Source organism: Argiope bruennichi, chromosome X1, assembly GCF_947563725.1.
Source record: "Argiope bruennichi chromosome X1, qqArgBrue1.1, whole genome shotgun sequence".
Lineage (NCBI taxonomy): Eukaryota > Metazoa > Arthropoda > Arachnida > Araneae > Araneidae > Argiope > Argiope bruennichi.
In genome coordinates this window covers 47,151,335-47,167,688 of record NC_079162.1, presented here as the reverse complement: position 1 = coordinate 47,167,688, position 16,354 = coordinate 47,151,335, and the positions used below count along the sequence as shown (strand labels likewise).

General features: G+C 30.1%; 1 protein-coding gene across 2 annotated transcripts in view; it reads right to left on the bottom strand.

Moving 5' to 3' along the window:
* Positions 1-6,072: 6,072 nt before the first annotated feature.
* LOC129958969 (annexin-B12-like) overlaps positions 6,073-16,354 on the bottom strand; it is a 28,831-nt gene continuing 18,549 nt past the window's right edge. The window contains exons 4-10 of one of the 2 annotated variants that reach the window (XM_056071728.1): positions 15,392-15,505; positions 13,140-13,196; positions 12,824-12,857; positions 12,071-12,223; positions 10,541-10,714; positions 7,734-7,846; positions 6,073-6,335 (exon numbers count right to left, since the gene is read on the bottom strand). In XM_056071728.1, coding sequence (XP_055927703.1) covers positions 6,207-6,335; positions 7,734-7,846; positions 10,541-10,714; positions 12,071-12,223; positions 12,824-12,857; positions 13,140-13,196; positions 15,392-15,505 — 774 coding nt within the window. In that variant the 3' untranslated portion in view covers positions 6,073-6,206. The remainder of the gene's footprint in view (positions 6,336-7,733; positions 7,847-10,540; positions 10,715-12,070; positions 12,224-12,823; positions 12,858-13,139; positions 13,197-15,391; positions 15,506-16,354) is intronic. The other variant, XM_056071729.1, reaches the window with a different exon arrangement.

The following is a 16,354-nucleotide window of genomic DNA, read 5'->3' as shown; positions in this document are numbered from 1 at the left end:
AGGTGACATTCTTGCGTGTCAGAAAATGAGGTACAAATCAGGGCTTTAAAAAGCTGGCCCCTTTCTTATTTTCCAGGAAATTTTCAAAAGAAGAAAAAGTTTTCTTGTATATCTTTATTTGAATCAAGAAATTACAATGTCCTTCTTATAATTTACTTCATAATTGCAAGAAAGAAAAAAGACATTCCTTATTTTAAGTGTCTGGCTGTGATGGAAATGACAAGAAATCCTGACCATTGCGTCTGAACACTGTTTTCAAAATTTGGATAATAATTCTGATCGGGAAATTCTCACACAAATCCAGAAAAAAAAAAAAAAAATAAGAAAGTAAAAACAAAATTCTACTGTGTTTTTTTTTTTATTATTTTATTGTTATTGTGGCCCTAGTCTTCTAGAGCAACCAGGTTGCTTGAAAGTATTTTAGGCTTTTGTTCATTTCACTTAAAAAAAAAAAAAAAAAAAAAAAAAAAAAGCACTCAGTTTTAAAATTAAAATGATTATAAATTTAATCAACTAGCTTATAATATTGGTTGTATTCTGTGATTTCCGTTCTATTCATATACAAATTTTTTTAGCCTGTCTTAAGGAAGAAAATTTATTTATTTATTCGAATTCAGCTGGTCAATCTAAATTAAGTCTTTTTCATTTCAGTGAGCTTTGTTGAAGATGATGTGTTTCCTTGCATGTTGCTCCGTAATGCTGTAAAAAACAGAAATAAAATAAATTTAAAAACTATTTTTGCTTTAGCACTGTTATTCATGTAGTAACCAGGATAAATTTTTATTTTAATTATTTCCCATTTTTTAGTTTTATTATGATTTTTTTTCTCACATTCCCTGCCAAATAGTACGTACTCGTATAGAATCAAAATTTAACTAAAATTAACAATTTTAATGGTAATTATTTTCTGAAAGTGTTAAAACTCTATATTGCCAACGAGAATGTACGAGTGACAAAATTTCAAAACTCTAGCTCAGTGGGAAATCAATGGAAAATCGATTACTAACTTCCATTTTTACAAACATGAAACAACTGAATTTAAATAAAAGGGTACAATAATAAAAATAATAATATAATCTTATAATTAGAAAATTGAAATACTCAGATGTTTTCGCTACAGTATAAAATAATTTTTAACTTATTCTGTAAAAAAATGTTTTCATCCTCTGTCTCCAGTCAAAAACAAAAACTGGTCTGTGACCTATCCTCAAATGTTTGAAGGTTGCGTTGCTTTGTTGCATTTCAGTTGAATCGTCTCTAAAATTTCCACTGATGAAATTCATAGCAATTAATATTGTGAAAAAAATCAATTAATCGAAAAGCGTTTATTTGCAATGCAAAGCATTTTGAATAAATAATAAAATGACCAGTAAGTGCGAAAAAATTACCTATTATCACTCTCAGTAACACCAACAATAGTTGTAAATATTTGTTATTTTTATGGAAATATTCCGCTAAACTCGACGGATTCGCTAGAGTGGGTGTATGGTGACACAGTGAACAGGTCTCAATAACAAACGACGTTTTTTAACACGAAGGCACGAATTCATACCAAACGAGAAGACGACCAAACACAACTAAAACGTACACAAGCAAATAAATAGCATCATTTTTAGCAAACAAACAGCAGAACGCAAGCAGACAACAAAGATAAGCAGTTCGAAGCACTCAGGGAGAGAACTCGTTCAACTATTAACTAGAGCTGAACTCTAATGGCCTTTTATAGAGAAGGATCTCGAAAGATCACCTTAAATCGCGTCCTAATGGACCTATCGACAAAATTCTTGCTATTTCTAGTATCATCCATTTTGTCATCAAATTCGTCGCAAGTCCGTTGGTCATTGATCCGACATCCTATCAACATCCAATAGAGTTGTCATACGATGGAACCTATTGTGCTGGGAAGCAACATTACAGATTCGTAACATTATTTACTGATTTAAATACACATAAGATATTTGGATTTGTAACTTCTAGTTCGGTGTGACCGATGAGCTACTACCTGCCCCCCCCCGTCTTCCTTGCACATTTAAAAATCAAAAATAATAAATTATCAAACAAAATTTAAACATTGAAGTCAAACGATCTAAGAAACTCAAACAGCTTTTTAAAAAAGGTGTTTAAAAGTACATTATACGTTCCCTTTTATTCTGTAATACACACATACAGTAACAAACCTTTCAATATGCGTTTATACTGAAATGTCTATTATTGCATGTGTGCACTACAAAATAAAAGAAAAGAGGAAAAAATCAGTTCTTGCTTAATAACAAACGAAAGCAGTTTTTTCGTCATGGCTTTAACAACGGAAGAAAACGCATAATTAAAATATTTGATGAAACAATGGAAATATGTTGAATTTTATTCTATTACAACAATGAAACTTATTGCTATAGAATGTATTTAGAATATTTTTTAGATATTGTTTAAGTTAGAGTGCAAATTTTATAGAATCTAATCTGTGTTCATCGAAACGATAAATTTCTTAATCTTATACGTTAGCGAAAAAAAGAGCCATTTTTACTTTCCTGTACCCGAATGATACAAATAGAGACTATTGTAATCGTCAAAAAATTCGAAATCGAGATTTTGAAGGTTCTCCACATTTTAGGAATTCCTGCATAGAAAAGACACATATTTGGAATTATGTCTGTCTGCCCGTGAATACGATAATTCAAAAATATTTTGAGCTAGACAGATGGAATTTGGTATACGGTCTGAAGGTATTTTGAACGAACTCCATTTAGAGGACATCTGTTTATCCGACTGTCCGCATATAAGTTAATACGATAACCACAAAACGAAGATAACTAGATAGATAAAATTTCTTACATTGATTTAATATCTAAACTGTAGATTCATAGTAAATTTGGAACCAAATCCGTCAAGTTGTTGATCATCTGCCCATCTGTACTTTCACAAACATATAAACGCGATAGCTCAAAAATACAATAACTTAACTATATGAAATTTAATAAATAATTTTGTGACCACAAATGTAATTGTGTGTCAAATTTTGGTTTCAATTAATTGGACAAGAGGTACCAAAATACACATTCGGTTTTCTGTTGCCGTTATATTAAGCGGTGCCAGCGGTTAATACACAAATATTGCACACTAATTGCCTCTTGTAAAATTGTTCTTCACCAATGCCATGCTTTAATAATGTTCAAATACATTTATCAGAAAGTATACAAGCATGTTTTAAGGAGACCACTTCCGTTGATTGTAGCATATTATTTGAAGTTATTTCTTATAAATGTCAAAATTATTAATTATCGAGTTAAAATTTCAAAATAAAATCCATCCGCTAAAAGTGCCATTTTCATCTTCTAATGTTTATTTATTTAAATTTGTGCGTCTAGAATTAAAATTCTATTCTGTAGAAGGCAATGCATGCTCTCATACACATAAGGGTTTATTATGAGAAGAATGATTAATATAAGATCAAGTATCTTGTCATTTTAACTGTGTGCTCTACAAATGTTAACAACTACGTATGTGGCAAATTTAGTAACATCTCTTATGTTTTATTAACGTTGCATTTTCCCTGTGGTCAAGCGAAATTTCAAATTTAGACTTAACATAATGGATTAAAAAAATGTTTATAAAAATAAAAAGTAATATATACAAAAATTTACCATATAATTTTATAATTTTTGCATGCGTCCAGTGGATATTCGTTAGTTCAGCAACGAGTAGTGTTGCGAAAAAATATTTTACAGCAGAATTCAATTAAATTCAAATTTAAAAAAAAAACTTGATCTCTGAATAGGCCAAATTTTTTTAATCGAATTTTAGAAAATTATCAGTTGATCTTCTTTTCTTCGATGAAGGGCTTCTAAGAAAATAAAAGAAATCTATATTATAGTAGATGAGTTTCCGTCAGAGAAATGTGAAAGCGATTCTATAACTAATAGCTAAGAAGGAAAGAAGCAGAAAATCGAATGAAGAGAACAAATGCGCGTCTTGTATGAGAGAGAGCGAAATAATCAAGTAGATGGCCGTGTACCAAGCCTGATTTGCACCATGAGCAGCCCAGTCACTTTTGAACTCAATGAGAGGAATCTTATATTTCTGCTTTCAGCTACTGTGTAGTGAGTGAATTTTGATGCCATCTAGAGCTGGTCTCCGTGTTGCCTCAATTTGCATATCTCCTACTTATTGGTTCATTTTATGTATTTTTTTTTCTTTATGTATTTTTTTTCCATTTCCTTAGTTCTCAATGTGGAAAAATAAAAAAATTAAAAATTAACGAAAAACTGTATTTTAACATCTAAAAATAACTACAGGGGATGCTACAGCTCTGCAGCCCTAATGGACGAGTCTCCACAAAACATATCTAAAAAAACCAAAATCAAAAATAAAATATTCGTGTTACATTCATTTTTAAACGATATATAGTGTGTTTAGAATTGAATTCTGTCTTTTCAGAGCAGTAGTTAAAATGAATAAATCAAAATAGACAGAGGTCATAAGAAGGTTAGATTTCGGGGACTTAAATTGAAGATCTTGGGGATAGGAATGATAAATAAACAAACATCTGAGAAGAAAAAAAGAAACATCTAATAAGAGTATCATTCTGCAAGACGGAGCCCTTAGCCTTTCTGATCTTTATATATTGACAATTTTGTCGATGCAAATATTTCCCTACTCTCGAGAGAAATCAGCTGAAAATTAAGTATTTTGCCATAACAGGCGAGTGTATTTTGAAAAATTCGAATATGTCAATATAATCGTATTTATTGCAACTCTGATATTTCTTCGCGACTGACTTTCCCAACTCTCAACAAATACATTAGCCGTCTGAAGGTCAACCGCTTTCACTTGAGACCCATGGAATATACAGATTGGTTATAATTAAACTTCCCCTATAAACAGCATCCTACAACGCAAATGGATGAACGGATTGAAATGAAATTTGATACGTAGGCTATACACGAGATGCGCTCATGGAATTTCATATATATATATATATATATAAGTAGATCCAAAATGTCCACCAGAGGGCGCCTTTTCCAGAAAAACATTAACACAAGAAACGCCCAAAACAGAATACGAAACCGATATTAATAATCCAGAACAAGAATTATGAGTAATAAAATGTTAAACCGGGAAAAGCTGTCAATTCTAGGAAAAAAATGTCGGGATTTGCATGCTTGTGAAGAAGAGGAAGCTTTATGTAAAACAGGTTAGGATAAGAAACAATTGCTGTCGTTGACATGTTTTATGTGGATGTTTCCGGCTGTAATGATGACGGTATCTTGTTGCTACAGTGTTGCGACATTGAATGACTTAAAGAACTCCATAACGCTTCAAGTACGAAGCATCACAACTGATCAGTTACGATATATTGTTGAACACACTGTCCATCGATTTGAAATTTTGCAGGTGAATGAGGGTGGATACATAGCTGCCCTTAACAACTGCTCCTCTTGTGCAATTTTGTTCTAACCCGTTCTTGTTTCTGAAAACTGAACTGTTTTTCTCAAACAGCGTACTACTATTTTTTTTCCTTACCTTTACATAATATGGTTCGATGACAAGGTGATCAGAAACTAGTCAATAAATGTTAATATTGTTTCTGTATTCCCCTTTTGGTCGTTTATTGTGTTAAAATTAATGTTTTTCAAGAAAAGGCGCCCTTTGGTGGACATTTTCGAACTAATTTTTTTTTTCGAAATTCCGTGAGCGCAACGCGTGTACAGTCTATATACCAAATTTCGTTGCAATCCGTTCACAAGTTTGTGTTGTACGATGCTGTTTATAGGGGAAGTTTAACTATACCCACCCTGTATATTGCATTATTATACTATTCACAATTCACATTAAATCACTGTTCTAATTAATTTATAATACTATACGATTACGATTGGATTACATTTAATATGGGGATGGTTCATCTGTTTTAACCCTTTCGTTCATTATTGAAAAATTTTTGCGCCATTCAGCTTCCATGTTCTGAAATGCATATCGCAAAGATTTGGCCTCTTATGAATTTAAGGAAATAGTTCTCTAAACAGGAGTTTTTAGATTCTGATCACCTGATACTAAATAACTTCACTTCGGGAAATACAATACGATTTATTGAAATGAGAGTATATATGTCATTAAAACAATTCTTTTACAATCATATGAAATGCTTAAAAACATCTCAGAAAACTGACGCCTGATTTGAGAAAATACGAGGAGCTCGTAAAATGAGCTTATTTCGGTGGATTTAAAATTTTTAAAAGAATTGTTCTATAATCTCCACTGGTATCAGCATAAATGGCTTCACAAAGATCCACATCATATTTCATGTGATACCATTCATAGATGTCAGCGAGATCGACCTATAAAAATACATAAAATTTATACAAAAACGATAATTTTATCATTTTTCAAGCTTACATGATAAATTTAATTTAAAAAATACAGAATTTCATTAGAAATGACTGATGTGTTGACTAGAATATTATGGAGAAAAGATAGTTACTTTTCGTCTGATTATATCACGCATCATTACTGTATGGAGGCGTAATTACTCATTTCAAATGCTAATACGAATGCTTTAATTTAAAGAACCTTGACTTTTAAGATGCAATAGGTTTGCTATTTTATAAACTATCTAGTATATTCATACAACTAAGATTAATGTAAATTGTATACTTATTTGCATATTTTTTGGCTGGCCCTGAATTCTCAAAGATTTTGATGATTGCTACAGAGTTCACTGCTTTTATCAGAATGTATTTGTTTGTTTCATTTATCATTATCTTTCATTTTTATGAAACTCATTTCATTGTTTGATAGTTTTTCTTTGTTTCTAAAATATAAAAATAGTCTGCCTTTAAGTTTTTCCTCAAATCAAACAAATATAGAGCTTTAATTACAAAGTTGATATTTTTAATGTGTCTTTTAAATGAAAATATTAACATACATATTTATTTTCCATTTTTGAAAAAAAAATGTTATTATCACATGCTCTAGCATGTCCAGACAAGTTCGTAATTCAAGGGTATGTAATAAAGTATGGTATAATATGCTAGTCTTAGTGATCCAAAGTACTTTGGCAGAATCTGAAGTAAAAATCTGACTTGGCTTCTATATACAGAGGCAAGTTACTCTGTAAAAGGACTTTCAAGAAAAAGTTGCTCACAATTGTACCTCACTTAAAGGAAATAGTCAGCTAAAAGTTATTTAATAGTTACTAATAATATAATAATTACTAATAATCTAATAGTTACTAATAATATAATAATTACTAATAATCTAATAGTTACTAAAGTGTTAATTGTAGTATCAGTTTTTAAATCATCCTTGCAAGCTAAGACCAAGGAAGAGGGCAATACTTAAAACCTCCTCCCTCCGCTTCATGCTCCTCAATCATGCCGTACTATAAACCGCAAGACTACTGAGGAAGTTGAAAGAAAATATATTACCGAATGTAATGTTATTGAATTCTTGTGATGATCTTATTCAAATTGTTAAGTCAACATTTGTTTTTTAGAAAGAGCTTCAAGCAGATTATCTAAGTTCATAATTTTAAGTTATAAGCAGGCGACGAAGACTACTAATGTGGCAGCCTAATCCCTTTCCAAGCTTTCATATCTCATCAGTGAATTGAGTCCAATAAAATTCAAATATTTACCTTTCAAATTAATTTCACTAATCTAGAAGATAAAAATTCACCGCTTACTTTTACTAACTCTTCAAAAATCTTGTAAATGTAATGAAATTTTACACATTACCTCAGATCGTGAAACGAGTATCCTTATGAGTGTAGCGTCATCCGTTTTGGGTCCATTTAAAGCATCGTGTAGTTGGGAAGCAAAAAACGCTGGCCTGTTTTCAATGCAGTTGACTGAAAGAGAAGAACCAAAATTTTATCTTTTTATCCATTAAAATACGGAAAATGCATGAAATGTTCACTTTGAAAATGAGATAATCATTTTTCCATACTTTTAGATAAATATTTTCGGAAACCGAGAAATTTTATCAAATGCGTTTCTGTAAGAATCACTATATATACTTATATATAAAGCTCAATGTGTGTGTGTGTGTGTGTGTGTGTGTGTGTGTGTGTGTGTGTGTGTGTGTGTGTGTGTGTGTGTGTGTGTGTGTGTGTGTGTTGGCGCTCTACAGAAAAGACCATTTGACCTACAGCTACCAAATTTGGTAGCTGTAGCCTTGGAGGTCGGGAATGTGCACCTGGGGTCCCCTTTTTTTAAATTTTAATTAGATATGAATTTAGTCGCAGTGCAAATTTTTTCTGAATTCTGGCAATTTTATAAAATTATTTTTTAATTAATTCTCAACAACAGATTTACTTTTTACTTTGAAATTCAAAATATTTTCATTCTTTCATCAAATATTTAATCGCGGAATTTATTTTCCTTTGTTGAGAGCCAAGAAAAAAAGGCTTCTGCGCAATTGCATGACGAATAAGAAAATGAACTTGCAGTTCTGCGAAAACTGTACAAATTTCCAGATGTTTGTACCTTTTTAACGAATGGAACTCATGAAACAGAAAAAAAGGTAAATTAGTGAAAGAATGCGGTTTTAATTTTTATCGCAATCAGAAGCTTAACAATTCTTTATTGAAAATCAGGAACATCAAATTGCGTGTAAAGCATTTACTTGAAATTACACAATCTATAATCCCGGTTGTTCAGCTGGTTGCCCAGGGTGACTAGTAATAAATACAAGCCTTATTTTAACGGCATCTAGAGTATAATTAAACCACGCTCATTTGATGCATACCTAATGTGTCACCCGAATTTAATTCCATTGTGTATCTTACAAAAACATAAAGAAGTCGACGGTATATTTCAGGATGAAACAACATGCTGTTAAACGTTAAATGACTAGCTCAGTAATAACTGTCATGTAACTGCTCCATCACGTGAATTGACTCCATTGAAGTGAGGTTATGAGAGTCTAGGTCTTTTGTGTGTAGATTCGATGATTCACCAAATGTGCATCGTTGAGGAAAAGGACTTAGGTTTTGTTAATACCAAAGTACCTAAGGATATGTCCGTAGTGCAGGCAAGCGTTAACAATGATGCTTTTCGTATTGTTGCACAGTGTATCGTTTTACACTTGTGAAAGAAGGTGAAAATGATGACGCACTTTCCTTGGATTAAAATAATTTAAATTACTGTAAAAATTCGCAGATTCAGAAAATATGCTTCGCTGTATTCAAAAGCTCCGCTAACTCCAAAACTGAGGAGATTGTTTGAATTTTCTAGAAATTTCCTCATATCTTGGAAATCAAGAGAGACCTTACATTTCCCAAACAAGCATTTGAGATCGGATTTAGTTTCCAAGTCAAAACTGCTGTAACTATATAATTGTTACAGCACATTAGTCGAAAAATAGTGGAAATAGCATTTGCTAAAATGGTGTATTTATTTGTGCGAAACATTCACATTATCACAAAACAAATAGATTTTCCAAATACTGTGGCCTTTAAAGGAACTACCTTTCACAAATATAATAAGATTAAGCTACCAGGAAAGTACATTAATTTTAAACTGGTATGAGATAAACATTTTTATTCTTGAAATCTCTTCGGCACATCTCTTCGGTGAATTTTATTTTACTTGTTACTTGTTCTTCTCTATAAGGATCATATTAATTTTATTTCCAGTTATTAATATTATCTCAGAGTTTTACTATCGAGTTTGAGAAAGATGAAAAACGTTAAACCATACATAGTTTGATGTTTTGCGTTTATAGACATAGGTTTTAATTAATTTATCACTTTTATTTAACTTGGCATGCTTCATAATTGTGAAGATGGAATTTCGTAATCAATTTTTCACTGAATTCCTTACATATATAAGTTTTTAAATTTTGTACACTTGCACATTCAGGCTAAAAATATACTATTTTAAAATGTACATTTAATTAAAACAGCTATACAGTTAATATTAACTTAATTATCAGTTTACCTTTAATTTAATTAAATTTCGATGCTGTACCAATGGCGTCAACTTGTAGCGAGTTTGTGAAAAAAGTTATTTTAATTTTAAAATGTGACAGATAATTAAAATAGAAAAATCTTCCACTAATAAGAGTGTTTTTTTACACTAATAAACGTGCATTTTTAAAAAGATTGTTTAAATAATTTTTTTGCCTGAATCCTCTCTTATAGAGCTTTCAGGAGTATCAGCTTTTATTTAACAGGCATAGAATAAACTGGAAGAAGGAAATGTGCTTAAAGTTTATCAAATACTTATTTTACTATCAGTTGCACGGGGGGGGGGATTAAAAACTTCCAGAACAAAATCATAATAAAACAATATTGTATAAATGAACATCATTACAAATAAGATTTTTAAAAATGATTGGGTTTGTGGTGTGAGATAAAGACATGTCATTGGGTGAACTTTATTTTTAATTTTCTTTTAGAATTGCTATTTCCTTTCAATCGAAAGGTTAGTTTGTGAAAAAAAACACAGTATCCATCTCTGATCTCTACCAATATAGAGAAGGCACGTTGGCAGTTTATGAAATATTTAAACTACGCAAATATGCAAGCTTTTTCACTCACCAAGTGCTAACAAAGCATGCTTTACGCTTCCTCCAAATTCGTTTCTTATAGATTGCTTAAACGAGTGACCTGTAATTTTTTCATATACAGCTACGGCAGCACGCAATTGAGGCTTGTTTCGAGTTGTTAGAAAAGATATCAGAAAATCTTCAGCTTTCCATGTTTTAGATAAGCCTTCCTGCAATAACAAAGTAATAAATAACATCTTAAAATTCAAGATCAAGAACAGACATTTTACTAAATCATAGATATCAGAAAACATTCTACAGTAAAAATGGTCTGTAATGTTATTTTTTCGTATTCGTAAATGACAGAGACTACAATAATCTAGTATAAGACTTCAATTTTACTTCATTTGGAAGATCACCATGCATATGATTTAGATCTCATTATGATTCAGGAGGCACTTTATCAGTTATTATCTGCTCAGAATTTAACGGTCCATTTTTATCACAGTTTATTAAACAAATTTAAATAGAAAAGCTGTGGCTAAAAATAATTCATTTAAGAAAATAATAATATTGTTAGAAAAAACAGACAATTTTAGAAAACAAGTTGGTTTATTAAAACTAAAAACTTTAAACGAAAGTGAAAGGACTTTACTTTCATTTCAAAAATAGTGATCAAAGCAAAATATATTCAAAAGAACTAAAAGTATGAATTTAATTTTATATATTAAGAAGAAGCTCCTGGAGATTTTTAAAATAGATAATTTTACACAACGGTACAAATAAATGTTTAATAACTTGATGAAAACTAAATAATTAAATTAGCAGACAATTTTGGTCCACATGCATCTAATTTCGCAGTTTCATAATTAGTGGAAAGAATTTATTTCTTTTAAATACGGCAATATTAAATGTAGATTTCACAATCCAAATGACATTTCTTTACAGCTTTTTCTATCGATTATTGAGGGTGGACAAAAATATAAAATATATTTAGCCATTAATGAACCGCTATATCACCTAATCTTGTATTGCAGTGAAAATGAGAAGGCTGGTAAACTAGTTCATGTGTACCACACATGTCTTTGGACAGCTATTCCGAACATCGACATAATTTATTGCTCAGTTTTTAAATAGCGATGCAAGTTTATAAAATTAAATAATTTACAAAATTCAGAATATTTATTTAGGATTTCTGCATAAAAAGTATCAAAATAATCAGTGTCAAAGAATATTTTAATGAATTAGAAAGACAATTGACAAATATCTAGTTGCTAATGAGAGAAATTTAAAAAGTAAAATATACATAAAGAAGACGAAAACTGTTTATTGAATTCTCAAATAAGTGTCCTCTTTTAAAGTTAATGTTGACCTAAACAACATTAGTTGTTTTTAAACTAATGTTGTAGTTTTAACTAATGTCTTGGTTTTTAAACGAATTTTATTATTCGGAGCCGTTATCTCACGACTAGGATAACAGTTAAATCCATACCATGCACACCAAATTCATTAGAGCATAAGCAAATGCAAAACATTTAACATCTCTTCAGCATACAAAATAAAATTAAATAAAAAAGTATACTTGCATTAGCCATGTGTTGAGCATCAGCTTCAGCTAACTCTTCATCAACTTCAACATAAAATTCTCTTTCTTTAGTTATAAGCATAGCAACTAAACTTTTAATTTCCCCCGTTAGACCACTGATTAAGAATTCGTCTAGATCTTGATTATATTCTGAAAAAAATTACAATTTAAAATATACATACATGAATTATATAAGAAAAACTTCCACTGTAATCAGAAAAATAATTCTAATGAGACTGTCTACTGAACAAGCATGCATGGTGTTTGTAACATTGTGGTAGCGCGAGCGAAGTTTCATCGCGGAATGCATCAAGAAGGAACAGCGAGTTTAAAACAATAATAAACAATTAATAGGAGACACTCCATACTATAAGGACAATGAAATCCTTAATCTGCGCCAAACGCCAAATTCCTATAATTGCTGAAAGTGATGTTATTATATTACGGGGTAGGCTTACATGTTGTCGGAAACAACATTCTTAACACAAGTTGTTTGAGTTTCAAAGTCGCTTTGCTTTAGAACAGACCTCAAGATGTAATGCATTCGTGGTTAGCCATCTAATTAAAAAAAAACTCTTCTTTTCCCAAGGAATGCATAAGGTTGTGAAAGTATCTCTAACATCAAAAAATTGACTACTGGGCCAAAATTGACTGCTACCATCATTATAGAAGTTAGCACCCGTAAAATACCTAAAACTTCGAATATTTCTTTAATGGTTCTAAACACAAAAAAGAAAATTGCATACTTACTTTCTTTAAATACTGTTTTAACGTAGCGCAAGTCCTGGAATATGAATATTAAGAGATATTAGTAAAAACACTTTTGCAGATAATCAAGTATTTCCTGACTATATAATATTCAGTTTCGGATAATTTGATATAGAGGAATTAGAATGTAATCAAGATATAGACAAAATTTAAATCGAGATGAAATGTATTTTGATTTGAGACTGATCTTTAAACAGGAATAACATTACTTATGAAAATAATAATTATTTTACTACTTAACATTATTCATGAAAATTAAGTTGTTATATTAATAGACATTACAGCTGCTATTCCTTACCATACTTTCCAATGAAATTAGAAGTTCAATTATACATTTTTCATCTGTTCTAAGCCCCTACAAATACATACAGAAAACATTACTATATGTTAGATATTCAATCAATAACAACTATATAATTTACAAATCAATAAAAATAATTAATCATTTTACAAGACGGGCAACAATTTAAGTATTTTTATTGTATTTAACATGATATGCATTTATGAATCATTCAGTTTAAAAGTTTATATTATTAAGTAATTCAGGAGTAAGTAGTATTTTTTAATCTTCAACAAAACATTATTATGAAATCTTCTACAGATATTTTTGAATACTAGTTTCTTTTCGTAACTACTATGAAGATACATAAGGGTAAGGCGATCAGTTTTACTTCAAATCTAAACTTGTGATGGTTGAAATTATGTTAAAAAAAAGAAAACATGGTTGTTATGTCATCTATCCTCCTTAAGCTTATAAAGCTTAAGGAGGAGGAATTTTTAATTTCACTTTCAAATTTAAAATTTCGTATAATGTCATTACTTTTAAGGTTATATGGACATTGTAGGTACCTCGGATATCATCCAATTTTATATAATGAAATCATTTGCACAGAGTTTTATTTCTATATATGCAAAAAATAGCAATGGTAAAATGTTACAATTTCAATATTTTTATGAAGTGAATTCATTTATTTCAATTTGAAATTATTCAAATGCTAAAAAAAGAATTCTTCAAACTCAAATGTTAACCAAAATGCTGTAAAAAACTCAAATACTAAAGACCATTTGAAACCAGTAAAAAACACGACACAAGACAAAACAAAGATTTTTAAAAAAAATTTTGAATTTCGAACGAGCAACAACACATAGGTATTATTGCTATTAGTGACCTAAAGGCCACAAATCATTTACGAAATTTCTTGCGATTCGTGCAAAAACTAGAAAAATTAAAAAGAAAATTCATCACCTAATATTGAAAAGCGTTAAATTCCAATAAATTTCAATAGTATATTACATTTCTTAAATTCCAAAACTGCGAGAAAAAAGGGTAAAGGTAAAAGGGTGGTAAAAAAAGGACGTTCTGGATGGTAAATAAATAAAAATGTTTTCTTTCGTAAAAAAGGCGATTGGATAATTCAGTTCAGAGCGCTGCTTTAGCATTTTCTTAGTTTTCATTTCAAGACAATACAGTCCTTTTTCTTTTTTTTTTATAGAAATTTAAACTAACATTGAAACCCTTTATTAGCCTTATTACCCCTGAATACATTTTTTTACTTAAAATTTTTCATTTGCTTTTCAATCATTTCATATTGTTTTATGTACTTCCACTGTTTAGCAAGTGATATTTTCCAGCAACAGGATTATTTTTGTCGGGAAACAATTTTTGCAGATTAACTCAGTCTTCCTGTATTTAATATTAATCCGAGACTTCCTGGATTTTGAGATTAAAACTCGTATCAACTTAATGAAATTCTCCAATTTTTTAAACCGAAAACAGAATGCATTATGCTTTGTTTATTTTGTAACCAAGTTATTGATTTATTCTTTTATCCGGCTTTTTTAGTCAAAATTTCAGACACTTCCAGGCTAATGAACCATAAAAGTGTAATATTAAATAGAACAGTCAAAATCTTGTATCTCGTTACTCACAGAGAAAAATATCATTTATTAAAATTAAATTTGGTTGCAATGCACTACCCAGTATCTCTTCATATCGCCAACAGATGTCAAGTAGTCAGCACCAATAAACAAAATGTAATTGGCAGCTTGACATTCTTTGGCGATTTGAAGATATACTGGCTAGTGAATTTCGACCACATTTAATATTTGACGTATGACTTTTGGCATTGTCAGCGACAATCTATGGAATAGAATTAGGTTGAAACTGACTTCCAGTTAAGAAATATTAATGCCAGAGGGTAGACAAACATAAATAATTGGAAGCACTTTAAAACCATTCGCATTTTAATAACTCTTAAAGGATATAATTAGCAAACTTTTATCCTAAGACGAAACAATTTTTGTTTTAAATCAACATTATTTTACACTAGATGATTAAATATTTATTATTGTTTCAGTGATTGGTAGTTACCAATTTGGCTTTAAAATTTTATATGTTAATTTCTGCAATCTGCATGCTCTTCATTGATGACTCGCAAATTATAGACAACGTTAAATAAATTATACAAAAATTATTTTATAATATCACTTCTGATAGTGTATTTTATTTCTCGTTTAATACATAAAAGAATGCAAAGATAGAGTTTTTACCTTGATTGCAAAGTAAAAGCTGTCCACTATGTATTCTGCAAGAGGCGTTAAAAGTGCAAGGCAAACGTCTTCAAAATGACCTCCCAATTCAGATTTAATGTCCTCTTCTAGAACCTAAATTAGCATGTTGAAGAAATCTCGATTTTGTAGCAATATATTAATTAATTTAAAGATATGTGTAAGTATAATACTTACGTTCGTAATAATAATAAATGATAATAGTGATTCAAATTAATATTATTTAATTTGTTTAAGAATCTACTCAGAAACTTGTCCTACGTGAAAAAAGTAGAACGATAGTCATATTTTGTAAATTGTGCTTTACATTTTTATCCTACTGATCTAAATTGTTTTTTAATATTCTTTCATTTATTTTAGATGTGTAAATTTTATCAACCACTAATAAAAATTAAGAAAAAAACAGCACTTAAGGATTTTTGGTGTGTGAAAGAAGCATAAGTACACATGCTAAAATAATTGTTTTTGAAGATATTGTTAACCTTAAAATTGGGCGTTTCATTCTTTTTCATTGTTTCAGTTAAGAAAAATTGTATTTCATGAAAAGAATAATTTTCATCTTTTTTTTAGAATGCCTAGAGAAAAACCTTTAAGTGAGTTTCAAAAAACCAAATGCCTTCTACAAAAATTATGGCAAATTTGTTAAAGAGATTGCACACCAACTACATACTAGTCTAAATACTGTTTCCAGCTTTATAAGAAATCTTATTAGTCAGGGGAATAAAAAGAAGATTGGCAAACCTAAAAAACTGATACAACATGATCAAAGAAAAATCATTGAAGACCTAAAACGGATTGAAGTGTTAAAACGGACGAAGTGAAGTGTCAAAATAATGCAGGTATCACACACGTTTCAAGAAGAACTGTTTACAACTGCATAAAAATCTTCAGAAGTTCGTATAATAAAGGAAGCACCAACTTAAATGGACTGAAAGGTCACTTAAA